This window comes from Oryctolagus cuniculus, chromosome 4, assembly GCF_051225735.1.
Source record: "Oryctolagus cuniculus isolate XC-2025 breed Fujian yellow rabbit chromosome 4, ASM5122573v1, whole genome shotgun sequence".
NCBI lineage: Eukaryota > Metazoa > Chordata > Mammalia > Lagomorpha > Leporidae > Oryctolagus > Oryctolagus cuniculus.
This window is the reverse complement of record NC_142870.1, coordinates 129,376,326-129,403,872: the sequence shown is the minus strand read 5'-3', so window position 1 is coordinate 129,403,872 and position 27,547 is coordinate 129,376,326. Positions and strand designations below refer to the sequence as shown.

Sequence of the window (27,547 nt, the reverse complement as noted above, 5' to 3'; positions counted from 1 at the left end):
TTTTTGATCTTAATGAGATTCTTATATTATAGGTATATATGGTATTTGAATGAAAATAAGATTTTAAATAAAAATTTTTCATTCAAATGGCTCACTTTAAATTGCTTTTCAGCTCCTTGGGGATCCAAATGCCAAGGTCAAACTCAAGACCCAGTCTTTAATATATCCTGCACTTCAGAATCTGGATCTGGATTTACCATCGTATCGAGAAAATTCCAATTTTCCAATTCTGCCCAAATCACTGGCAGCCAGGTACTGGAGTGAATACTTCACCACAGACAGATCACTTGAAAAGGCCTTGCTCCTCAATCAGCACGTCCCAGTGGACTCAAGTCACCTGTTCAAATATGTTAATTGGAGCTCCTTGCTCCCTGAGAAGTTTAAGAAAGGACATGTCTATAACACTCCAACCTATGGTAGTTCTGAACTGGCCCAAAAATACCCAGGGTTCCTAGATGTGAGGGCTGCACCCCTGCTGGCTGAGGACACCCAAATGCGTGGCTTACCCCGGACCCATGTCATGACCTGTCAGTATGACGTCTTAAGAGATGACGGAGTCATGTATGTTACCCGACTCAGGAACAATGGTGTTCACGTGACTCACACTCACATAGAGGATGGATTCCACAGAGCCTTTTCACTTCTGAATTTAAAAATTTGTTACAGGATGATAAATCAATATATTGATTGGCTAAGGGAAAATCTATAGTAGCAATCTAAGCAATGGATTATTAAAATATGTAATTCTTGGATCAGAGAATATATTAATGAAAATTAGAGGTTTTATATTTGAATTGCTGTTTACTATCTGTGACCTATGATTCTAGTCCTTACAACGTGGTGTGTGTATGTGTGTGTGTGTATGTGTGTGTCTTTTAGTGGTATCTTGCTTTCTGTTTTATTCCTTAGATGTTGTTCATTCACACTGGGGCAAATACTTAGTTTACTATTTGTTTTTACGTTACTTCACTCCTAAACTTACAACTGTAGCTTTTTGATTGTCTAATGTTATTTATTAGATATGGCACTTTCAGTTTTTTAAATGTTAGAGTTTTGATTGGCATGGATTTAGAGTCTTGGCATTGTGTCCTGTGAAACTCCTATGAATCATGAGCCAACTGCTTTAAAGTCTTGGCACAACACACTGCCATTTGCCTATAATGGTACCATCACTTCTTAATACATAACTATTCATGTCCTGGGATACTAAAATTAATGCCAGTGGTTTCTCACTTTCCAAAAACCCAGCTCTCATCTAGCGATAGTTTGGAGATATTCAGGTTGGGAAGAAGCCAGCAAAAGGCAATAGCCACTCATTTGACTGGCCTGACAGTATTGAGTACAGCTAGCACATGCAAGAAATATTGTAATCAGTGTGAAAAATCAGAATCTGCACAATGGAGGGAAAACAGAATTAAAGTTCCTCAATATTAGACCTCAGATATTAAGCTGTGCTGACCATACTTTAAGTAATATTTGATCATTTTGGTGGTACACGGAGGAAGGCAGCCCAATGCTGGTGAAGGACTCCTCTCAATCTCCAGAAATCAGGGTTTCTTTTTCCTTTCTGTCCAGCTGTTGTCAGCTGGAAACAATTGTGAGCAGATATTTCATTTTTCACTATTTTAGCTAGAAAAATGGTAGCAACCATAGAAGTCCAGTCCTATCCTTAACTACTTATTGTAATTGTAAAGAACCATAGCCATGTGACACATCAGATGGTATGTTTACCTGAAGAGTGATTTTTTTTATCTGAAAACATATGTTAAAAAAACACTACCAATATTTTCTTAAGTAAAATTATAAGGGAGTAAAACATTGATAACTAACAAACAGGCTGCAGATCCTATAGGAATAGTTGGTTTAAAATGACATGTGCAAAATAAATAGGAATGTTTGGGGGCAAACACTATGGGATGAATGTATAAATGACTCACACCTGTGGGACATCACTCTAATATTTATTTATTCAACAAGTTATAGAAAGCCTTTGTTTTTTTCTTTGTTGCTTCCACTTGTATGCCCTGCCCCTATGCCTCCTTTAAAGAACTTACACACTAAAATAATCGATGTTGAATATTTGGGAATATATTCTTATTTGGAATGGGAAGATACATTTAAATATGAACATGAATAATGACCTAAACTACATGATTGAAGAATCAAACAATGTTGAAGAAATGAACTGAGATCAACTATACCAGGCATCCTCGGACTCCTGTAGAAGATACAGTAGAGTATGGGAATGATGACAAACCAAGAACCAGCAACAAAAGTTCTCTAGTTTTTATCTAAAATTCAAATCTGATACAAAAGTAAATCTTGATCTCTGATTGATACTATTACATAGTAAAATAATATGGGTCATTATGGGTGTCCTCTACATTACCAAATGCTTTCTTGAATTCTAAGTCACCAGAACTGGCTATTCCTAATTGCTATTTCTCCTGTCTTCATCAAACAATTTCTTAATTTATTTTTATATTGCATACACTAATCTTGCAGGTCATTGTGTGTACCTTACTCTAACCTTTCTATAGCTCCTCCTGAATCCCTGTAGTCTTTCTACCACACTCTCTGAAACTCATGGTTTGTCATAATGACACCCCCAAGCTTTGATCTGTGACTTCTATCAACATTCATCTGAGACTAGTACTTAATTAAACTCAATAGATGATTAAAATCCAAAGACATAAATTGATGATACTAAGAGAGTAGAAACTCTCTTATGGGACCAGTGGGAGGTCCTTAGGTCAGAAAATATGTCTTGTGAGAGGTGTGGTTATAAACTGACTTGTGCCCACCTGGTGTCTCTCTGTTCCCTAGCTCACCTGTGATTCTTCCTCTACCTTTGGTCCATGTTCCACTCCCTGCCATTGCTAACTTCATTAGTGGCCAGACCAATGGGGCTTACTCAGTATGGACTTGAACCCACAAAGCTGTGAGCTAAATAAATGTCTTCTTTTTATAAGAACTTATTTCAGCTATTTCCTTATAGAGAGCAAAAGTTGACTAAGTGCTTGCCTAACTCTTTTCTCCATCTGCTAGAACATTTCTATCAGAGTACAAATATGATGAAATTTCACCTTTTTAAATAAAAAAATCCCATTTCCCTAATAACTCTATTTTCTCTTCCACGTTCCACCCTATTTATTTATTTCTCTTTATATGGCTTCATTCATGTTTAAAGTTACCTAACTACTCCTGCTTCCCTCAGTTCATCCATATATTGGAATGTTCCTACCTCATCATAGAGATTTTTCCAATTGGTATCCCTATATCTTTAGGTCCTTCCCTGGGATACCCATGTGACTAATTTCTCTTCCTTCCAAAATATTATTTTGTGAGCTCAAACAAACCCACAAAAATAATAAATCAAACAGATATTGATAATTGGCCTGGATGATGGATGATGGCCCAACTTCTTGGGTTCCTGCCACTCATGTGGGAAACCAAGATGGTGTTCCTAGTTCCTGACCTCAAACTGGCCCAACTATAGCTGTTGTGAGCATTTGGTGAGTGTATCAGTGAATGGACTCTCTCTCAATCTCTCACACACACTCACACTCATTCTCTCCATATCTATGTCACTCTGACCATCAAATAAATAAATAAATCTTTAAAATTTTAAGGAAATAGTATCATCAATATGTCCATGATACTCAAAGCAATTTATAGATTCAATGCAATCTTGAATCAAAATATCAAAAATGTTCTCCTCAGATCTAGAAAAAAAGACCCTAAAATTCATATAGAATCATAAGAGATCCCGAATAGCTAAAGCAAACCTAAATATTAAAAATAAAGCTGGATATATCACAATACCTGATTTCTATTTATTTATTTATTTAACAGAAAAAAATTATAGACAGAGAGAGCTAGTTCACTCCCCAAATGGCCACTAAGGCCAGAGTTGGGCTGATCCAAAGCCAGGAGCCATGAGCTTCTTGCGGACCTCTCACAGGGTCCAGGATCCCAAGCACTAAGGCCACCTTCCATTGCTTTCCCAGGTCATTAGCAGGGAGCTGGATTGGAAGTGGAGCAGCTGGAACTTGAACCAGCACCCATATGGGATACCAGCATTGCAGGCAGAGGCTTAACCTACTATGTCACAGCACCAGCCCCACAATATCTGATTTCAAATGTATTACAAGCACTTATAATCAAAACTCCTTGATACTGGCACAAGAATAGATATGTCAAGCAATGGAAAAGACTAAGGACCCCAGACATTAAACCACACATCTATAATCCACTAATGTTTGTCAAACGAACTAAAACCACTCTCCAGAGAAAGGACCATTTCTTCAACAAATAGTGTTGTAAAACTTGGATCTCTGCATGCAGAGGTATGAAACAGGACCCCTTTCTTATACCCTGTACAAAACTGAATTCACAATAGATGAGGGATCTAAATGTAAGATCTGAAAACATTGATACAGGAAAACATAAAGGAAACACTGCAAGATATATTGTCCACGGAAAGATTTATTGGGTAGGATCCCAGAAGCACAGGCATTAAGGCAAAAATACAAAAAATGGGATTACATCAAGATTTCCAGTTCATATGCTTTCCTTTGAAATCTTGAGGTACACTCTCATAACCCCATAATCTGTGCGTCCCTCATACTGGCAGAATTAGTGCCATGTGAACACCACCAAGGTCTATCACTTCCTTCCTGCTGAGTGGTATCACAAGCCACTCCTGGATTTGTTAGAGACCCCAGCACGGTAGGTTGATGAGGCACTGGATGCTTGGAGCAGGGAAGCCCTGAACAGTGACCCTCAGAGCATGGCAAGTGTTCACTTTCTTTTAAAAAATTGTCAAAATATCTTTACTTAGTAAACAATGTCTGTCAAGTTATTGGATTAATATTATTTGTAATTGTGAATAATTTATTGTTTTCCAATAATTTGGGAAAACAAATATGCCTGCCCTCAACACCTTCATGCAACATTATAGTTGCGAACATAGTAAATGCCAAAATGATGAGAAAAATACAAAAAACTTACGTATTGGGAAGGACAATCTAGAACTGTTTTTCAGATATTTAGTGTAAATCATCATAAGGCTAAAACTCTAGATTTTTTTTTTTTTCCCCATTCTCTTTTGGGGATCTGGAGGAATGGCGCCACATCCAAATCTGTGCAGCGCTGCATACACCCAGCTGGTCCCTACAAAGGAGCTTCACCGTGTAGCAGGGACTCCACTCTAGGCTTTAGTTCACAGAAGATGGAAACAGCACAGGGCCAGGAGGAAGTTGCAGATGTGAACCAGGCTCCACCCACTGGCAGGAGGAAGGAAGCAGTGTCTCCAGGAGAAGTCAAAGATGTTGAGCAGGAAGAGTAAGTCTGGGACATAATCACCCACATCACTTTCCACCTGTGCAGCAGGTACCTCATGGACGTTACCATGGGAACCAGGTTTCTGTATGTGTCCTGTAGAAGCTCCTTGACAAAGACCTGGAGAACAACCCACACCGCACATGCAGGATTGCAATCCACCAGAGCCCAGTTCATCAGTCATGCCAGAAACATGCGGGGTGTCATTGACAAATTGGTGCCAAGCCTCCAAGAAGGGACATTAGGAGCCAGAAGTAATTCCATCACACACTGGGCATGGAAGTACAAGAAGACATGCACTTAGGTCCAACTTGAAAAGTAAAGCAAAGCAGAGGTCACGTCAACCAAGAGGAAAGCAGAAGGGAAGCAGGGAGAAGACAAGGGTTTGCACAGAAGCTGGAGTAGGTGAACAACTCTGGGTGTGCAATAGCAGCAAACCTCAGGTTTCTAACACAAGTGGATTACTGCCCTCCCAGGCCAGTGGTTTTTCACCTGAAGGAGCCAAGAAGCTGAACACTTCCTCCATCAAGGATCTGATTTTACAACCACAGAAATCACAGCAAACCATTTTGAATAGTAAACAAGATACTTTGATTCTCACCCTATTCCACCACCTCCTCCTTGTTTTCAGCCACTTTGTGGAGATTTTAGTTTAAAAAAAAAAACTCTATTTGTTCTGGCAAGTAGTGTGATAAGAGCAGCATGGAGGATGGTTGAGGCCAGAGATGGTAAACACAGAAACTCATTTTCAAATTTTGTTAAAATAGGTTGAAGGATTTAATCAGAGAGGAATGGTATACTCTGACTTCACAAATCGGTGGGTGAGGAAGGGAATGAGTAGTTGGATGGTAGATCAGACACCTGCAAGTTGAGAAAAACATGCAGAATCAAACAGAAGCTGGTAATCTGTGGTAGCAGGTGGGTTGGTGGGCAGGGTGGTGAGCACAGAGTTCAGAGGCAGTGCCTGTGTGAAGATGTACCTGGGCAGCAAGGAAAGGCTCTGCACACAGTAGGCCTTGGAGCCTTATCTGGGAGAGTGGTTTGATGTAGAGCTTTAAATACACATCAAGTTGGGCTCGTTGGATTCTGAACAGCAGAAATGGAAGCAGCAGGTAGCAGATGTCACAAGAGAGAACAGTTACTGTAGCAAAGACGGAAGAGTGGGCAAAATGGGACCCTCAAAAAAGGGAAGCCAGATTTTGTGACTGGAACATGTGGCTTGTCCTTATTTGAGAAAAATATTTTTGATGGCTTAACTAGGTTACAGACCTTGAGATGTATGGACCCTAACTAAACCCAATGACAACAGCTCTTTTGAGGGTGAGAAGGAAGGTCGGACACACAGAGAACTATGTGGGCTCCAAGGACAGACTGCAGGAGCCACCAGAAGCTAGCATGGGCAGCCAGGGCCACCCTCCTTTGGTATGAATGTTTCTCCCAAAGTGAATGGATAGAAACTCGGACCCCAACATGGTGGCGTCAGGAGGAGCCTTGACTGGACTTGCATCCTGGAGAAAAGGGCCTGCAGGAGCCTCCGCAAGTCCTTGAGGACATCCTCGGTTCTGAACGCATGGATTTCTGCTCTTTCTCAATGTTGCCATCAATTTTGTGTTGTAGCAGCACAGAAGGACACAGCACTCCTCAGGGGTGTTGGTGAAGCCATCAAGGGACCCGATTTCAGCCTTGAGACATCCTTAGGTAGGGACAGAGAAGGATAAGAGATGTGCTCGTGTATAGCTCCAGGAGACACCAAGACAGGATGTGCAATGAGGGGAAAGAGGAGACAATGGGAAAAGGCTTTCTGCTGAGTTTCTGGGCAGGGCAGCAGAATGGTTCTGGCTCCCTGAGGAGGTGGGGGTGCTCATCTGTTGGTGAGGGAGATTGTGTTTTTAGGCACAGGGTAATCACCTACGGCAGGAGGGGGGTTGTTTCTGTTCTATGTAGCCATCAAAACTCACCAGTACAGAGGGTACAGCTCACTGCTAGGGCTCATGTTGTGTCCCAGGTCCCCAAGTCCCAGGAAGCTTTTGTGGGGAGGGGGTGAACACCTCATTGGCTGACATTAGGCAGCAGATGGGGGGACAGTGGTACTGAGGACACAGTCACTGAGACCAATGGTTTGAAGACCTCACCCAGCCCTGTGGGTGGACTTGGAGCACTGAAGAGGGCCTCTCCACCAAGAGTTGCTAGGACCAATGGGGCTTCCAAGGTGGTCTCACAGGCTGAATATCTCAGCCAGCCTCACTCCCAGCTCCTGGTGCCAATTTGAGAAACCATCTGGGTAAACACCATATGCTATCAGGTAATTATCCGTAAAAACAATGGGAAACCCTACACCCCTGGTAGCATGGCCAGAATCTAAAACCCTGGAAAGATCAAGTGTGGTGAGGATGTGGGCAGCAGGAGTCCCACTCACTGGTTCTGGGGATGCAGAAAGATGTGGTCCCTCTGCAGAGAATACAGAACCATTTGGCCTCTGCTGGGTGTACAGAACTGTACAGCCCTCTGGAAGACCACTTTGCATTCTTCCAATAATTCCCATTCAGTCCCCAAACCAAATATGCACACAGATCTTCCTGGCTGTTTTACTCACACTTGTCCAGACATGGAAGGACCAAGGTGTTCTTCTACAAACAACTGGATAAACAAACTGTGGTCCCTGCAGACAATGACATTTCATTCCATAATAGAAAGACGAGGTGTCAGCTAGGCAAAGACACAGGGAACCCTTATCTACAGGTTGCTGAATTAAGAATCAGTCTGAAGGGCCACCCACTGTTTGATTCCAACTCTGAAAAAAACCATGGAGATAGTGGAAAAATCAGTGGGTACTAGGTGTTTGGGACAAGAGAGAGATGGAGAGAGGCCCGCACTGTGGTGTAGCCAGTAGGCCGCCACCTGCAATGCTGGCATCCCATATGGGCACCAGTTCGTGTCCCAGCTGCTCCACTTCCAATCCAGCTCTCTACTATGGCCTGGGAAAACTGTAGAAGATGGCGCAAATCCTTGGGTCCCTGCACCTGCATGGGAGACCCAGAGGAAGCTCCTGGATCTTGGCTTTGGATTGGCACGGCTCCAGCCATTTCAGCCATCTGGGGAGTGAACCAGCATATGGAAGATCTCTCTCTCTCTCTGTGTGTGTCTCTTTCTCTGTCTCTCTCTCTCTCTCTTTGCCTCTCCTTCTCTCTCTGTGTAACTCTGACTTTCAAGTAAATAAATAAATTTTTAAAAGAGAGAGAGAGAGTGATGAAAAGAGAGGAATACCAGAATCATTTACAGCAATGAAAATGCCCTGTAACATCCTCTACTGTGGGCAGAGTCCCAGGTGTATGACCATGTTCAACATCACATGTAGACCACAGAGCACCTGAGGGCCCTGATGGTAGTGGGTCTGGGACCTCTTCAGCAGAAACAGGTGCATGCTCTGTGGGAGGCTGTGCCCATCTAAGCACTCATTTATATCCACAGTCTACAATATATGCCTTCTAAGGTGAAATTATTTCTCTCCTTAGGCTTTTGTTGGCAAATGTTCACAGAACCTTTATTTCAAGGGTCATAAACTTGCAGATAACTTCTATTTGTTTCACAGTGCTCTTTGGACTTCACTAAGAATTTCCGGACTGCCTAGGAAATGACAAACTGAACTGTGGAATTTGTATTCAGGAAATTATACAACAGTGTATGTGGAAGCTTAAGACATACAATCACAAGTCAACATATTCAGAAGTGCATTTGTAGCATTGCTGAAGTAGAAAGACCCAAAGAGAACCACCATGAGAAAAAAGACCATTTTGCTTCTGACTGCGGGGATTTTGGGAGCCTATTATGTTTATACTCCTCTCCCTGATAATATTGAGGAACCATGGAGACTGATGGGTGTGATTACAGTATCCAATACAATAACAAATTTGGTGAGTTCAGATTTTCTCTACTCATTCAATGGCCATTTAATAGGAAATAATTAGTCTAGCTTTGTCTAGCTTTGTCTAGCTTTAATTTCTACTCTTGAAAATTTTGCTGTTAAAATTTGCTTGGCAAATTTATTTCATTGATTTAGTTTTTAGATTTTTCATTTGTTCTATTTGTTTGAAAGGCTTAGATGCAGAGAGACATTTGCTAGTTTGCTGCCCACAACATTCAGTGCTGGACCAGGCTGAAACCAGGAGCTGGGAACTCAATGCAGGTTTCCTACATGAGTGGCAGGGACCCAGCTCCTTGATCCATCACTTGTTGTCCACCAGGGTGTGCATTAGCAGGAAGCAGGAACTGGAAGAGCAGTCGGGACTCAGATCCAGGCAATCCAATGTTGGATAGGAGCTTTCCAATGGGAGTTTTTACTGCTATGCTATATAACCAACCCATTAGCTTATATAAAAACACTTAATATTCTTAACTTCTTTAATGCAGAAACTTAATTGAATGAATATAGAGCGCATATTCTGGTGGGTTTGATTTTAAATATTAAAAAACTAATACACTCTGGGTGAGAAAAAATTTTTAAATCCAATTATGAGTCTGATGGAATAAAAACAAACAAATCTTGGTGTGGGTCTGATGGTGTGAATTCTGGGGCATGCTTCCACAAAGGGGCTTGTTGGAAGTGTGGACATCAGAAGGTAGGATGAGTAGCACTGTGAGTAGTCACAGAAACATTGCAATAACGCTGGATTCAGACATGAAAATGCAGTCTTACTGAAATATTTAGTAAAAAAGGTCATGTGGCAAAAAGCCACAGGAAAATGGATAACATGGTGATTTCCAGTGGTGAAGGTGAGCTATGGAGGTAACAGGGCAGCTGTCTGACTGAATGCCACCCGAGCTCACAGCTATCCCCCTGGGTCTCTTCTAATGAGGCCAACTGCTTTTAAATGAAACCATGCGTAGTCCCTTTAACCTCCTCTACAATCTATAGTTATAGCTTCCCTGTTACTAAAAAAGGTTTTTCAATATCACTTAGCTTGGGAAAGAAAACTAAATTATTTTTAATCCCTTGCATGTTTTTTCTAGGAATTTCTTTTTTTTCTTTTTTCTTTTTTTTTTTTTTTTTTTTTTTTGACAGGCTGAGTGGACAGTGAGAGAGAGAGAGACAGAGAGAAAGGTCTTCCTTTGCCGTTGGTTCACCCTCCAATGGCTGCTGCAGCCGGCGCACTGCGCTGATCCGATGGAATTTCAACACTCCTTTTTGCCTTTTAGTGTGGCTCTGAAAAAGTTTTATAGGTGCTTTATTATAATTTATTCTCAGTTATTTGATCATATTTATTAAATTTATTAGTATAACTCTTGTAACATATCGGTCAATTTCATGGGACTATGGCTTAAAGTTTCTTTTTAAAGTTATTTTTGAGTTATATATAAAACAGCATTTTTTTGTCATTTTGTTGTATCTGACATATTATATATATATACATGCACACATATATAGTCAGAGTCTTCACTATATTTTTCTAATGTGATGTCATTCTTTTAAATCTCTTTCTACTTTTTTCTTTCTCTAATTTTCTCATTTCTGTGTTCTATATTGCTTTGATATTATTTGAATTTACTTAGGAAATTATTTTGTCTGTTTTTATTCCTTGAGTTCTACTAATGTTAGTATTCATACCAAATTTTAGTCATCACTCCTTCTTTTAACTAGCAATCATCTTCAAATATCTACCTTCTGAACTATTTTTTCGGCCTCTGCCAAACCTTTACTGGCATTGTTGATAAAGGATGCTGCCACTCTTGCCACTCTTTCCTGCTGTTGTCTTCCACTGATGATGTTGGCTTACCAAGGGGACCTCCTTGGTAGTTTGAATGCATTTTGCTACATGTCACAGTACTGAAATTCTATTTGGTTCTTTCATTTTTGGAGAAATGCTTCCTATCTTTACTTGTATATGGCACCTTTAGAGCCCTCTTCTCTCCATTTTAGTTTGCACATGGTCTTCCCGCAGTGGATCTCCACACAGGTCTGCTGATTTCAGTTGCTTTTGTACATTATAGCACATGAGTTTCTGTGGTTCTCAGTTGCTTTGAAGAAATAATTCATCATTGTGATTACTGATGTATTATGTACTCTCTTGTTTTGTGTATTTTCCTGCAAAGGAAAAGTGCAGATTTATGGGGACTTAAAGTCCTCACTATCGTTTTTGTTAAAAATCAAATTTATTGATCACGTATATTTGATTATCATATAATATTAATCTTGAAGAAGTTATTCTTTCAGTTTGTCTCCCTACCCTCCCTCTCTCAACATAAATCTAACAACTTGCTTGACTGTATTGCCTGCTGATCCTTTAAAGGGCTATACCAATCAATTAGAGCAATGGTAAGGAATGGTGGAAACTCCAAATGTTAGTAATTCAGTGATGATTAATGAGTCATTGATGGAAAAAACTCTGAACTAGCTTGTGATGTAACATTGTGTCCTAGAACAGGAATGGCAAATATCTTTAAGAGATGAGTTCCAATAGATTACTTAGAAATAGATCTTGAAGGCTGGCACCGCAGCTCACTTGGCTAATCTTCCAACTGCGGTGCCGGCACCCTGGTTCTAGTCCAGTTGGGGTGCTGGATTCTGTCCCTGTTGCTCCTCTTCCAGTCCAGCTCTCTGCTGTGGCCTGGGAAGGCAGTGGAGGATGGCCCAAGTGCTGGCTGTAGTGGCCATTTGGGGGGTGAACAAATGGAAGGAAGACCTCTCTCTCTCTCTCTCTCTCTCTCTCACTGTTTAAATATGCTTGTCAAAAAATACATATCTTGAAGGCACTGTGAGGTTGCATTTGGGCTGGATGAGAAATATGGCGCTCAGCACTAACAGATCTATCCCAGATGAGGGATTCTTAAAATTATTCTGAAAATAGCGTACGACTCATTTTTCTGATTGTACAGTTTTCTTTAGTTCCTTGAGGAGTTTGAAGATTGTAAGTTTTAGGTCATTTTCAAAAAAGATGTTTTGGCCGGCGCCGCGGCTCACTAGGCTAATCCTCCGCCTAGCGGCGCCGGCACACCGGGTTCTAGTCCCGGTCGGGGCGCCGGATTCTGTCCCGGTTGCCCCTCTTCCAGGCCAGCCCTCTGCTGTGGCCAGGGAGTGCAGTGGAGGATGGCCCAGGTGCTTGGGCCCTGCACCCCATGGGAGACCAGGAAAGGCACCTGGCTCCTGGCTCCTGCCATCGGATCAGCGCGGTGCGCCGGCCGCAGCGCGCCGGCCGCGGCGGCCATTGGAGGGTGAACCAACGGCAAAGGAAGACCTTTCTCTCTGTCTCTCTCTCTCACTGTCCACTCTGCCTGTCAAAAAAAAAATAAAATAAAATAAAATAATAATAAAAAAAAAAAAGATGTTTTATTCTCATCTGCTTTTCGTCTTTGTCATTGATTCACCCAGCCCTGCTCAGCTTTTCCTGGGGCTCTGGGTTCTCAGAGATGCACTGGTTGGCGCCAGTGTGTGAGAATCCTGAATCCGAATGATTATTCATGTCTCCAATTGCTGAATAACCACAATTAATATGCAAATCTTGAAAATGAGTGTCATTAATGTTTCTCAACTCTTTATCACCAGGCATTCAATTATCTCATTTTTGTCTTGGAGTGATTCTTGTGTGACTACTTAAGTTTATGAAGAATCAAATTTGCATGCAAATTGAGGTATATAAATTCAAGTTGGTCATAAATTTTCTTTTTTTAATTTGATTTTTCAAACTAACACCAAAAACTACTTTTGGATGGGTGGGTCTTGTAGCATGGTTTGTTAGGCCACTGTTTGAGACATCCATGTCCCATGTAGGAATGCTGGTCAAGTCTCAGCTACTCACCTTCTGATCCAGCCTTCTGATAACACATCTGGAGACACAAGATGACAACCAAAGTACTTGAATGCTTGCCATTTAGATTAAATTTAATTATATGTTTTGTTTGCTGCTTGCTAGAGGGAATACATTGATTTCCTTGCTAATATCTTACAGAGGAGGACTGAACTACTGTCATCTGAAAACATTTACTGACTTTATAGCCTGAACTCAGCTTTCCAGGATGATTTCATCTATATGCTCAAACTTGTTACTTACCTTGCAGGTTATATGTAAAATTCCTTCCCTTGATACAGAATTTGAGATTGCTATGGTCTTCCTTACAGAATCTAAATATTTTAAACATTCACAGCTTTTCAGAGCCGACAGGTTAAGATCAAACAGAGCATCCATCACCAAGTATCTCTACACTGGTCAGTCAGAATGGGTGCTCAGGACTCTTCCTGCCTGAGCATCCTATTAAAGGTCCTCATTATTCTGCTTTGTACTTGAGCTAGTTTGTGAGTAGGGGAGAACTTAGTCATAGAGTCAGTGAAGATTGGGAACTACATTACGTGTAAGTTTATCACAGCTTCCAGTGCTGGGCTCTGCAGTAGTGGACCATCAGCCCATGGTAACTGGTAACATCGTCATCTGCACAAAAGACCTGCTATCTTCCAGAAGAAATTAACACTCCAGGGAATCCTCTGAGATTGACCCAAAGTGTCCATGCAAAGGTTTTATTTCTGGTGGCTCCCCTCTGAGTGCTCCCAGGCAAGCCAGGATTGAGTCCCCAGTACTCTTAAAGGGAACTCTTGTGAGTGAATTTGTCGACCCAAGTATAGCCAAATATCACTCAGGTTTGGAACACTTAATTTCAGTGGATCTTATTCTTCAGATCAGTCAGACAACATGAAGTACAACTGAAGTAAGAGTAACTGAGAATTCATTAAGGAAACAAAATAAAATAGGAAACTTTCAAATTGAACAATAGAACAGTAAATAAAATTGCACTTCATCATAGCTGAAATGTAAATATGTGATTGTTTTGTTGACTGTGTCTCTGCCTCCAATACTGTTTTCAGATGCACTCCTGGAAGTGACTTTTCCTTCATGCCTCCTTGTGTGGAGCTGACTTTAGAACTGTGCCAGACAATTTGCAGGCATCTCTCTGTTTTAACTAGAAGCTATGGATATGCCTATGGCTTTCCCTTTAATGAAAAATCTTTGCTTATACATTCTTTACTCCAGTTTCAATACTGATATCAAAGTTCAACTCCTATTTCAAAGTTGCTCCCCAGGAAGCTAGTTTATCTCCACAGTGAAACTGGCCAAAGTTCCTTGTGCATACCTATGAAATACGAAGTTATTCTTCTTTTAAGTGTTCGTGTACCCGTTTCTTCTTCTTGTCTCTGAGTTTCTTTATAGTAGAGGACTTTTCTTTTTATTTATTTATTTATTTTTTAATTTTCAATTATCTTTATATACAGAAGATCGATTTAGTATATATTAAGTAAAGATTTCATCAGTTTGCACCCACACAGAAATAAAGTGTAAAATACTGTTTGAGTACTAGTTATAGCATGAATTCACATTGGACAACACATTAAGAACAGAGATTCCACATGAGGAGTAAGTACACAGTGACTCCTGTTGTTGACTTCACAATTTGACACTCTTGTTTATGGCATCAGTATCTCCCTAGGCTCTAGTCATGAGTTGCCAAGGCTATGAAAGCCTTTTGAGTTTGCCAACTTCGATCTTATTCCGACAGGGTCATAGTCAAAGTGGAAGTTCTCTCCTCCCTTCAGAGAAAGGTACCTCCTTCTTTGATGGCCTGTTCTTTCTACTGGGATCTCATTCGCAGTGATCTCTCATTTAGGTTTTTCTTTTTTTTTCCGCAGAGTGTCTTGGCTTTCCATGCCTAAAATACTCTCATGGGCTCTTCAGCCAGATTTGAATGCCTTAAGGGCTGATTCTGAGGCCAGAGTGCTGTTTAGGACACCTGCAATTCTATCAGTCTACTGTGTATCCCACTTGCCATGTTGGATCGTTCTCTCCCTTTTTTATTCTATCAGTTAGTACTAGCAGACACTAGTCTTGTTTGTGTGATCCCTTTGACTCTTAGACCTATCAGTGTGATCAATTGTGAACTGAAATTGATCACTTAGACTAGTGAGATGGCATTGGTACATGCAATCTTGATGGTATTGTGTTGGAATCCCCTGGCACATTTCTAACTCCACCAATTGGGGCAAGTCCAATTGAGCATGTCCCAAATTATACACTCCTCCCTCTCTTATACTTATTTATTTTTTAATCAAACTATATAGTGTGCACTCTGTCAAGTTACAATTTAAATTATTTAAATATGTTTTTTAACCTGTGACAGCTATTATGGTAAGGCAGCAAAAACCAAGTATTTCTGTTTTATTCTGTTTTATTCTTTATTATTTCTGTCAGAATATGAGAAGACCATGAGGAGCACATATGCATACGTCTATGTTCACAAACAGCAGGGGCACCTGTTATCTCTAACCTATTTTCCCCTTTCTCTTTTTGTAGTTTCTGTTTGCTGAATTCTTAGGAATCAACCATTTTATGAACATTGCAATGTTTTTCGTTTTCCTTATGGAAGTCCCACCCACATCTGATGAAAATGTCACTGTGACAGAGACAACATTCAACGGCATTCCTGTTCGCGTGTATGTGCCTAGAAGAAAGTCTGAGACGCTGAGAAGGGGCTTGTTTTACATTCACGGTGGCGGCTGGTGTTTGGGGAGTGCTGGTATGTGATCCTTGGTTGAACAGTAACAACATCCTTCAGCTCTCTGACAGTTTTTCCTTTGGGCTTACATTAATTTGAGAAAAATATTCCATATCTGTAACAAATACAAAAAGTTGTATCAAATCTCAGGTAAGAAGAGAAAGTGTTTCATGAGCTTAGAAATTTGTTATTAACTACTTTTCATGGAATGTAGCAGTGAAAATCAAAATGAAATGAGTCAAACTGAATAAAATAAGTGGAGACGATGAGACTAGTTTTTCAGTGAGCTTAGATATGCAGGAATTGAGGAATAAGGTCTTAGAGAAGCACAGGGTTGAGTAACAATATTTTGTGCTATTTGTTATGCAATTTATTATATTTAATGCACATGATATTTGTATATAAGCATATATTTACTGCATTTTAATATTATTTATAATTTATTTCATTATATTTATATGTATCATATTTTATGTTTCATATTATAAATGTACTAATATGTGGGAATTCTATGAACAACTTTAACTTTATTGAGGTTATTATTGTGTTTTTTTTTTGAAATTGACAAATGTTAGAAAAACTTTACACTGGCAGCAGGCAAGGGGATTGGGTTTTATCTGACTCTGTGGATAGGGAAAGGAATTGGAGGATGAGGGAGGGGAGCTATTTTCTGTGACAGGAGCAAAAGAAGTATTGCTGATGGGCATTGATATATATCAGGAATTAGAGTTGGAGCATTAAGTAACGTGATTTTGTCATTGTCTATAAACTTCATCTGTAGAGGCTTCAGCTGATACTAAAGTGATATTTCTAACACAATATATGACCACAGCAAACCACAGCTTATGTCCATGGACCTCCACTGCTCGAGCATTTGTTTAAAAATTTTTGCATTAAGATATTCTCAAAAAATGGGCATATGTTTAGGGAGGTAAAGGAAAAAGGAATGACAAGCCCTGATACGTAAGAGTATTTACTTGATGCTCTTCCAATATAAATGCAAAAATGCAATGAGTTAGAATCCAAAATATAGGTGTTAGTTTTATAATGATAAAGTTTAAGACCTAGTGCATATTGGTTTTCACTGCTACATTCCATCAAATGTACCTACTAATAATAAATTTCTAAGCTATGAAGCACTTTCTCTTCTTACCTGAGATATGCTACAACTTTTTTCACTCTCTCTACTGGCCTCCAGAGTCATTGCACTGTTCACAGATTTGCCCACTTCCTTACAGGAATATCCCCTCAGTCTTCTCGCTTCTAACAGATTATAAATCAAACACTTTTCCTGGCAAGGTGGTGACCAGGTGGGGAACCAAGGTAGGAGCTGTGGACTGCAGCACTGACAGGCTTTGTTCCTCTCTATCTCTGCTGGGTTTCAGAGTCACTGTTTGCAGTTCTGTCACCTCTTTACTGAAGTGTACCTTCAGTCAGTGGCCTTGGTTCCAATATTTTATACATGGAACTTTTTCTCCAGCAAGATGGTGTCCCCAGTGTTTACTATTCTTTCCATGTTTCCCCGAGAATGGTTCTGTGACAATCTCACATCCTAATACTTTTCCTTTAACATTATAGACGTATCTACCTCTTATTTCTGCTACATCTATTTTTCTTTTCTTTTCATTATCTTATTTGGAAAAAGAGCCTTGCTCACTACAGTGACAAATAAGTATGCTCTATATACAACCTGTACTCATGCCAAAAACAAGCAAAAACTAGTAAACACCAAAATTCACTCCTGCCTAGAAACATGCATATACATAAATCAGATCTCATTTACCTCTACCGCTTCTTTCATTCTCTATCTCCCTGCTCCCTCCCTCCCTCCCTTCCTCTCTCTTTCTGAATTGCTAAAATGTAATATAATTTTCTATCAGCACTATCTTTACTCTTCCATTAAAGCACAGATTATTTTACATTATTGCTATTAGTTTATATAACCTGCCACTCCCACCACTACTTCCAGTAGACTGTGGCTTCCTTAAACTCAGATGTTATGTGTTTGCAATCTCAACATCTAACATCTGCTAAAGTAAAAAAGTTGAGATTATTCTTGAGTATTCACAATTATCAAGTAGGAAGATGTGGGAAGACAAGAAAACTGACCGCTCATCACTGAGCAGAATTTATGTTATATAGTGATGAAGAAATATTGCAAATATGTTACAGAATACATCCGTTAGGAACAAAGTATTCCAGTAAACCTTCTGTTCACGAAAAATACATATTAACTCATTTGAATGTCTCTGAATTTGTTTTCTTTTCTTGCAGCCGTGTTTTCTCACGACTTTCTCTCAAGACACACAGCCAATAGACTTGATGCTGTTGTCATTTCAACCAAGTAAGAGCACTGGTCAATTGCTTTGGTATTTGGGCAAGTGCCTTATTTAGTAAGGCATTATCAGCTTTTCTGATCATTTCTCTTTTTTACATAAATTAAAGTGTTACATCTTTTAATTTAATTACCTCTGCTGGTTTCCTTGGCTAGCTTCCTTAGCAGAGTAATTATGAATAAAGGCTTCAGAAGTAGAAAATAATGTTCAAATCTTAGTTAACATTCCTCTGTGTGGCCTTGTGCACATTGAGTATTATCTCGTTAGTTCAAGTTCTATTATGATTCATATAATTGAATTGTTTTGAGGAGTAGAAAGATACAATTCCATTAAAGCAGTGAGTTCCATATATAACGGTAGGGGCCAGTGTTGTGACATAGCATGTTAAGCCTCCTCCTAAGATGCTGGGAACCCATATAGATGCTGGTTCAAGATCTGGCTGCCCTACTTCTATAGTGCCCCTGCTAGTGCCCCTGGGAAGGCTGTGGAAAATGGCCCAAGTGTTCGGCCCTTACACTCCTAAGGGAGACCCAGAAGAAGCTCTGGAGTCCTGGCTTTTGCCTGACCCAGCTCCAGCTGTTGCAGATATTGGTGGAGTAAACCTGTGGATGAAGATCTCTTTTTCTTGCTTTCTCTCTCTGTAAGAGTCCTTTTCAAATAAGTAAGTAAATCTTCAAAACAAAAAAGGAGCTTGTCATCTAATTGCAAGTTAGAACAGGCAAATCTATTCTCAAAAGGCCTTCTAGATTAATAATATAAAACAAAGCTATAGGAAGAAATAAAGAAATTATGCCAAATGTAGTAGAAAGCATGTGCCAAATTGATCATTAAGTGAACATAGAGTAGAATAATTTCTAAGATCTTTTTCCCAGAGCTAGTGCTGTGGTTTACTGAGTCAGGTGTCCTCCTGGCACAGGCAATCCCTGTGGGTCCCAATTCCTGTCCTGGCTGCTCTCCTTCCAATACAGTTCTCGACATGGCCTGGAAAAGCAGTGGAGGATGGCCTAAGTGCTTTGGACCCCTGCATTCACTTGGGAGACCCAGGGGAAGCTTCTGGCTCTTGGCTTCAGATCTGCCAAACTCCAGCCATTGTAGCTGTTTGTGGAATGGACCAGCGGATAGAAGACCTTTCTCTTTGCTCTCCCTCTCACTGTCTGTAACTCTGCCTCTCAAATAAGTTGATAAATCTTTTACAAAAATACCCTTTTCCAATTTTTTGCTTCTCAGTAAAATATAATGATTACAAAGCAGCTTTCTGGAAAAAGATTAGCAGGGGAATTTATTGCATATTCCTATTTTTTTAGCTTAATCCTAATCTAAGTTTGTGTGTATGTACATGCAGGTAATTTGTGAACGTGTTACATTGTTTCTTACTTTCTATTTTTTGCCTTTTTTATTTATATAAAGAAAACAATTTAATGTATTGCATACATACAATTTAAAGCCCATAATGATACTCCCTGCCCTCCTTCTTGCCTTTATTCTCTGTTTTTTTCCTTTTAATTTTTGCAATAACATAGTTTCAATTCTCCAGTAAATAAAGAATTCAACAAATAGAAAGTAGAAAGAAAAACACTGTTCTTCAAGAGTATAGATTAAGGCTATAAACAATATTTTTTATCAGAATAAAAATTGTGAAAGCGTCTATTTTTTGCATCATTATAATGATGATGTCTGTCTGCTATCACTTTATAACTATCAAAGCATGAAACTTAATGGAGAATTATTTTCTCTTGATTTAAGAGTTAGAACAAACACACAAATGCTTTTAAATTAAGAAAATTTGGTTTGAAATTATTCTTCTGCCCACAGCTACAGACTAGCTCCTAAATACCATTTTCCCATTCAATTTGAGGATGTCTATGGTGCATTAAGCTGGTTTTTACGCAAAGATATTCTTGAAAAATATGGTGTGGATCCTGAGAGAGTTGGTGTTTCTGGCGGCAGTGCTGGTGGGAATTTAGCTGCAGCCGTGACTCAGCAGGTAATATGCTCAGTTTTGCTTTATTTTTAAAAGTATCTTAAAAGTCAACATTTATTTCAGATATTACAATGTCATGTAATTGTGTCACATTATCACTATATTACACAGCAGATATGCATAGAGATACATATTGGAGGGTATTTGTCTAGATTTCCTATTCCTACCTCATTCACTATTCTTTTCTTTTTAAAAAATATAAAATGCTCTAATAGATCATTGATTAAAGTGTGATTATTTTTAAGCAGTATCCTCTTTCGTGATATTGTGGGATGTATTTGTGAAATCATTCAATGTCAGATCTTCAAAACTAGTGAACTACATCCATCCAATTACCACCAATGTCATATGCTAAAACTTGTGTAAAGACTTACTCTCCCAACAACTAAATGGTGCATAGAAAAAATGTGACAAGAGATACACACATTTTTATTGTGGAAGAATGTATAATTTAGAGATTGTCTATAAATTTATTTAACAATTATTTAGCTAAATCTTTAAACTTATTAGCTACCAATTCAAACTATGACATAACTATTAGATTATGGGTAACATTGTTTTTGTTACTGGCATTCTCAGCTAAGAATTAAATTTGGTATTGATGTTTTAGAAGTAGTGTTCCTAGAGGAAAAAAATCATAGAATTAATATAGACTTGCAAATTAATTTTTGTAATTTAATGACTAACTCTCTTTAAAAATTGCACTCAAATTCACAGTTAAGTAAAGAAATAAACATTTTGCAAGTGTATATTTTTGGCCATTCTATGATTACAATAACATTTTTCTGATTCCTAACTGAAGCAAAACCAAAAAATCTGTGATTTTTTTCTAATATACTGTAAAACAAATATATACTACATTGCATAAATTGATGTATATTGTCTAGGAGAGACTACAATAGGGAGCCTGGTGCTCTAAGAGGCAGCTTGATTGCTGAAACTGGATTAATGTTAATGGGTGACCTTGGAAAAGTCACCTTATCTGCTCAAACAAGTTTATTTTCACTGTGGTGCATAATAAACCATCCCTCTTATGTAGTTCAGTTTCCTATGGGGTGAATTAATCTCTAGTGTGAATCTAGGTAAAATATTTTATAATATTCTGTGGAGTATATAAAAACAAATAAGTTGTAGCAGATTCCTAGCAGAAGAATTGAGATTTGGAAAACAAGTAAAAATAAAATTATTAAAATTGATCTGTTTATGAATGGCTTATGTACTCTTATACAGCAGAAAATATGATTCATATATAGAACGATAGGAGATATGGACCCTTTTTGATTCAGACACTATGCAAAATTCAGCAAAATGAAACATAAAGAGCCAAAAAGATGGAAAATATAGAATAGAAGATAAGCAAAACAGATAAAATCAGGGAATTCAATATTGTTTTAAGTATTATATGGGAAAAGAATGGAGGATAGGGTACCCACTGACACGATGGGAGAAAAAGGGGGCATGTTTCTCTTTTTCCATTCCCTCCAACAATGGCACTAGGCAACCGGCTGAGAGAGTGCACCATGTTGGGCATAAGCAGCAGCTGTGGAAATTCTTCTGCATGTGTCCAACAACTGGCTAGTGCAGGATACCATCTTGTTCATTGTAGTGGTGGCAGCAGTACCTCAGGAGCACTCACTTAGCAACTGGCGAGGAGAAGGCAACAACATTGTGAAGCAAGTGGGGATTGCAACAGGAGGCTCTTATGCACCCATGTGATCCAGAGATTCTACCAGAGGGAAGACTTTCACGTTCTCCACTGACTTTGAGTTTGGATGGGAGAATTAACAGGAGGATGGGCACTCATGTAGGACTGTGAGGTGCCTCCAGCTCTTAGACTCAAACCAACTAGGTGGAGCACCCACAGACAGCTGGCTCTGGGAATGTCTCTACATCTCTGTGGACAGGACAAGCTAGTAGGGAGGAGAAGATCCTCTGTACTCTATGAATATGGGTGCCTTATGTGCTTAAACTGTGAGAACTCTTGACTGCATGAGAGGGTGAAGAGTGTAGCTTGGTCTCTGGGCAATTGATGTGAGTGGCCCCACATGCTCAGAGCTTCCTGGTTTCTTGGGGTGGGTCATTACAATTGGGTCCATGCTCATACTGAGGATTGAGCAGATCTTTTGTGTAGCTCATACAGCAGCTTGGATGAGTGTTGTAGCCACTGTGGACAAACACCTGGGCATTGATCACCTTGGAAGAGAGGAGATGAGGGTGTGACCATACCAAAAGAGGTGATCTTACCCTCGTTGCTGCTAAAAGGAAGAAATCTAATACATTCAATTTGGGTGTCACCCTAGATACTCGTGTAACCCTGGAGCACCAATCAAATTCCCCAGGCCACACAGCACATACCTCTGGGAATTCACTGAAACAGCAGAAACTCCACTAAGCCACAGCAGCATAATTCAAACACAAAAGCAGTCAGAGGACAAAAATCAACAACTATTTCAACAAATTCCTAAAAATAAAGGCAGAAATTCAAGAAGCAAGAAGAAAGAAGAAAACATGAACCCTGTCCAAAGGAACACAACAATACTTCAATATTAGAATGTGAAGATGAAGAAATTGATGAAATGTCTGAAACAAAATTCAAAGGATTAATCATATGATTACTCAGAAGCAATGAGGAGTAGATTTACAAAGTAAAAAAAATCATCCATGACATGAAAGAAAATTTTCACATGAAATTGAGATTTTAAAGAGAAATCAATATAAAATATTAGAAGTGAAAAATTTAATATGCCAAATAAAAATACAGTGGAAAGCCTTAACAATAGACTTGGTGAGGCAGAAGAAGGAATATCTGAGCTAGAAGACAAGTCTTTGCAAATATTTCAGCCAGACCAAAAAAAAAAAAAAAGAAGAAATTAAAGAAATTAGAAAACAGTGTTGGAGATTTATAGGATACTATCAAATGACTCAACATATGGTTCTTAGGAAGTACTGAGGTGGGGAAAGAGAGAATGGATTGGAAGGTCCATATACTTAAATAATTACAGAAAACTTCCCTAAAAAAATGGCATGCCCAAGTCGTTAATTATCAGTAGAAACCTTGAATGTAGGCCGGCGCCGCGGCTCACTAGGCTAATCCTCCGCCTAGCGGAGCCGGCACACCGGGTTCTAGTCCCGGTCGGGGCGCCGGATTCTGTCCCGGTTGCCCCTCTTCCAGGCCAGCCCTCTGCTGTGGCCAGGGAGTGCAGTGGAGGATGGCCCAGGTGCTTGGGCCCTGCACCCCATGGGAGACCAGGAAAAGCACCTGGCTCCTGGCTCCTGCCATCGGATCAGCGCGGTGCGCCGGCCACAGCGCGCCGGCCGCGGCGGCCATTGGAGGGTGAACCAACGGCAAAAGGAAGACCTTTCTCTCTGTCTCTCTCTCTCACTGTCCACTCTGCCTGTCAAAAAAAAAAAAAAAAAAAAGAAAAGAAACCTTGAATGTAAATGGCCGAAAGTCTCCAATTAAAAGATACAGGTTGGTTGAATGGATTAAAAATCAAGACCCATCTATTTACTTCCTAGAAGAAATACATCTCACCAACAAAGATACACACAGACTGAAAGGAAAGGATAGAAAAGATATTCAATGCTAACAGAAAGCAGAAAAGAGGCTGGCGCCATGGCTCACTAGGCTAATCCTCTGCCTGCAGTGCCAGCACCCCAGGTTCTAGTTCCAACTGGGGCACTGGATTCTGTCCTGGTTGCTCTTCTTCCAGTCCAGCTCTCTGCTGTGGCCCGGGAAGGCAGTGGAGGATGGTCCAAGTCCTTGGGTCCTACACCCACATGGGAGACCAGGAGGAAGCACCCAGCTCTTGGCTTTGGATCGGCGTGAACCAATGAAAGGAAGACCTTTCTCTGTCTCTCTCTCTCTCTCACTGTCTAACTCTGCCTGTCTGAAAAAAAAAAAGAAAGAAAGAAAAAGAAAAGAAAAGAAAGAAAGCAGAAAAGAGCAGATGTAGCCATCATAATACTAGACAAAAGCACTTTAACAAAAAAAAGCCTGTTAAAAGCGACAAAGAAAGGTACTATGTAATGATTAAGGGATCAACTCAACAGGAAGATTTGACTATAATAAATGAATGTGCATCCAATTCCAAGACATCTGGTTATTTAAAACAATAATACTATATCTAAAGGAGACATAGACTCCAATACAATAGTAATACAAAGCATCAGCATTACACTTTCATCATCAAAGAAACAGGGGCCAGCACAGTGGCATAGTAGGCTAAGCCTCTCTTTGACACATCAGCATCCCATATGGGCACCAGTTCATGTCTTAACTACTCCTCTTCAGATCCAGCTTTCTGATATGGCCTAGGAAATTAGTGGAGGAAGACTCAAGTTCTTGGGCCCCTATACATGTGTGGGAGACCAGGAGGAAGCTCCTGGCTCCTAGCTTCAGATCTGTTCAGCTTCGACTGTTGAGGCCATTTGAGGAATGAATCAGCAAATGGGAGAACTCCCTCCCTGTCTCTCCCTCTCTTTCTCTGTAACTCTACCTTTCAAATAAATAAATAAAATATTTTTTAAAAGAAACACGAGAACTAATCTACACTATGGACCAAATAGACCTAACTGATATCTGCAAAACATTTCATCCCACAATTATAGGATGCATATTCTTTTCATCGATGCATGGAACATTTTCTACGATAGACCATACACTAGGTCGTAAAGTAAGTCACAGATAAATCAAAAATTGAAATCATACAATGTATATTTTCTGAACACAATGGAATGAAGGTGGAAATTAACAACTTAGGAATCTCTAGAAATACGCAACACATGGAGACGGTACAGCATGCTCCTGAATGAACAATGAGTCATAGAATAAATAAAAATAGAAATCGAAAAATTGCTATAAATGAATGAATATGACAAGACAAATGTCAAAACTTATGAGATACAACAAAAGCAATGATGAGAGAATTTTATAGCAATTGGTGACTACAGCAAGAATTTGGAAAGGTATCAATAAAATAAGCAATCAATATATCTTAGGGAAAAAAAAAACAACAAACAAAACCCCAAATTAGGAAGAAAGAAATAATTAATATTAGAGAAAAAATAAATAACTTTGAAACAGAAAATACAAAATATCAGTGAAATGAAGAGCTGTTTTTTAACAAAATAAACAAAACTGATACACCACTGCTCCAACTAAACAAAATAAGGAGAAGATCCAAATCAATAAAATCAGAAATGAAAGAGGAAATCTAACAACATATACCACAAAAATTCTTCATTTCATTGATTTTTTTGTGTTTTTTTTTGGGGGGGGTTCAATTTTGTTTATTTCTTCTATAATTTTAATTATAGCTTTTCTCCTACTAATTTTGGTTTGGGGTTGTTGTTTTTCTGGGCCTTTTAAGATGCATTGAAAGTTCACTTATTTGGTGCATTTCCAATTTCTGGATGAAGGCACCAATTGCAATAAACAATGCTCTTAACACTGCAATTGCTGTAGTCCATGAGTTTTGATATGTTTTATTGTTCTCTTCATTCATGTCTAGAATTTTTTTAATTTTTCTTTTGATTTCTTCTATGACCCACTGTTCATTCAGGAGCATGTTGTTCAGCCTCTGTATGTTTGCATATGTTCTAAATAATCTTGATTTATTGATTTCCTGCTTTGTTCCATTATGGTCAGAGATGATGCCATAGTGTGATTTCAATATTTTGAATTTGCTGAGACTTGCTTTGTGGCCTGGAATGTGGCCTATCCTAGAGAAGGTTCCATGCACTAGTGAGAAAAATGTGTTTTCTGCAACTGTGGGGTGAAAAGTTCAGCAGATATAAGTTAGAACTATTTGGTCTAAAGTGTTGATTAACACTGCTGTTTCTTTGCTGATTTTCTGTCTGGTTGATCTGTCCATTGCTCAAAGTGGGATATTGAAGTCCCTGAATATTATTGCATTAGATTCTATGTCTCCCCTTAGTTACATTAATATTTCTTTTAAAAAGCCAGGTGCCCTGTGATTGGGTGCATATACCTTTTTTATAGTCATATGTCCCTTTTGAATTGACCCCTTAATCATTACATAGTGTCTCTTATCAGTTTTTGTGTTAAAGTCTATTTTGATTGTTACGCATTTTTAACTTATAGAAAAAGAGACAAAATTCCACTGGTGGCCATTTTTCATTTCCAAAGGTAGCGATTTTGTTTTTAAATCAGATTACATCTCATCTTTTTGCACCCACGAGCTATGTAGTACAATTCCTTAAGCTTACATGGACAACATTAAAATATAAACAATGCATGCAATATTGAGAATTGGAAAATCTTTGAGATATTTTTGTTTTTTTTTCTATTACTTGTAAGATTCTAAGTTACTTCATACAGATACATCGTGTTTTAATGAAAACATATTTTTAAATGAAAATTTTTTATTCAAGCAACTAACTTTAAATTGTTTTTCAGCTCCTTGGGGATCCAAATGCCAAGGTCAAACTCAAGACCCAGTCTTTAATATATCCTGCACTTCAGAATCTGGATCTGGATTTACCATCATATCGGGAAAATGCAGAGTTTCCAATTTTGTCCAAATCACTGGCAGCCAGGTACTGGAGTGAATACTTTACCACAGACAGATCACTTGAAAAGGCCTTGCTCCTCAATCAGCACGTCCCAGTGGACTCAAGTCACCTGTTCAAATATGTTAATTGGAGCTCCTTGCTCCCTGAGAAGTTTAAGAAAGGACATGTCTATAACACTCCAACCTATGGTAGTTCTGAACTGGCCCAAAAATACCCAGGGTTCCTAGATGTGAGGGCTGCACCCCTGCTGGCTGAGGACACCCAAATGCGTGGCTTACCCCGGACCCATGTCATGACCTGTCAGTATGACGTCTTAAGAGATGACGGAGTCATGTATGTTACCCGACTCAGGAACAATGGTGTTCACGTGACTCACACTCACATAGAGGATGGATTTCATGGAGCCATTTCATTTCTGAATTTTAAAATTAGTAATAGGATGGCAAATCAATATATTGATTGGCTAAGAGAAAATCTATAGTAACAATCTAAAATTAAAATATGCAGTTATCAAAATATGCAAATATTAAATCGAATTAGTGAAATTAAATTGAATTAACTATATTAAATTAAAATATGCAATCTGTGGGACAGGACATGTATTAATGAATATTAAAAGTTTTATGTTTGAATTGCTGTGACCTGTGTAAGATGCTAAGAGCAGAAGGATGAGGAAGATTGGGAGCCTGGGCATGAGTGAGGTTGGAGTGGGATATATTACTATGTTCCTAAATTTGTACAAATGAAATATACAAAATGTGTATACTTTTAAATAAAATTTTTTAAAAAATATTCTACATATAGTGGAATGTGTATGTGT

The 27,547-nt window shown here is 39.1% G+C and overlaps 2 protein-coding genes across 5 annotated transcripts in view; both read left to right on the top strand.

Moving 5' to 3' along the window:
* Positions 1–9,093, top strand: part of LOC100348001 (deacylase AADAC-like) — a 34,918-nt gene extending 25,825 nt beyond the window's left edge. For 3 of the 4 annotated variants that reach the window (XM_002716287.6, XM_089331063.1, XM_089331064.1), the window contains one exon: positions 113–3,125. In XM_002716287.6, coding sequence (XP_002716333.3) covers positions 113–709 — 597 coding nt within the window. In that variant the 3' untranslated portion in view covers positions 710–3,125. Of the gene's footprint in view, positions 1–112; positions 3,126–8,932 lie in introns of those variants that run through there. The other variant, XM_089331065.1, reaches the window with a different exon arrangement.
* LOC100349258 (deacylase AADAC-like) lies at positions 8,967–27,519 on the top strand. Its single transcript, XM_089331066.1, has 5 exons — positions 8,967–9,254; positions 15,672–15,894; positions 18,148–18,217; positions 20,022–20,193; positions 26,612–27,519. The coding sequence occupies exons 1-5, from the start codon at positions 9,117–9,119 to the stop codon at positions 27,206–27,208; spliced, it is 1,200 nt and encodes a 399-aa protein (XP_089187192.1). The 5' UTR covers positions 8,967–9,116; the 3' UTR covers positions 27,209–27,519.
* The last annotated feature ends 28 nt before the right edge of the window (positions 27,520–27,547 follow it).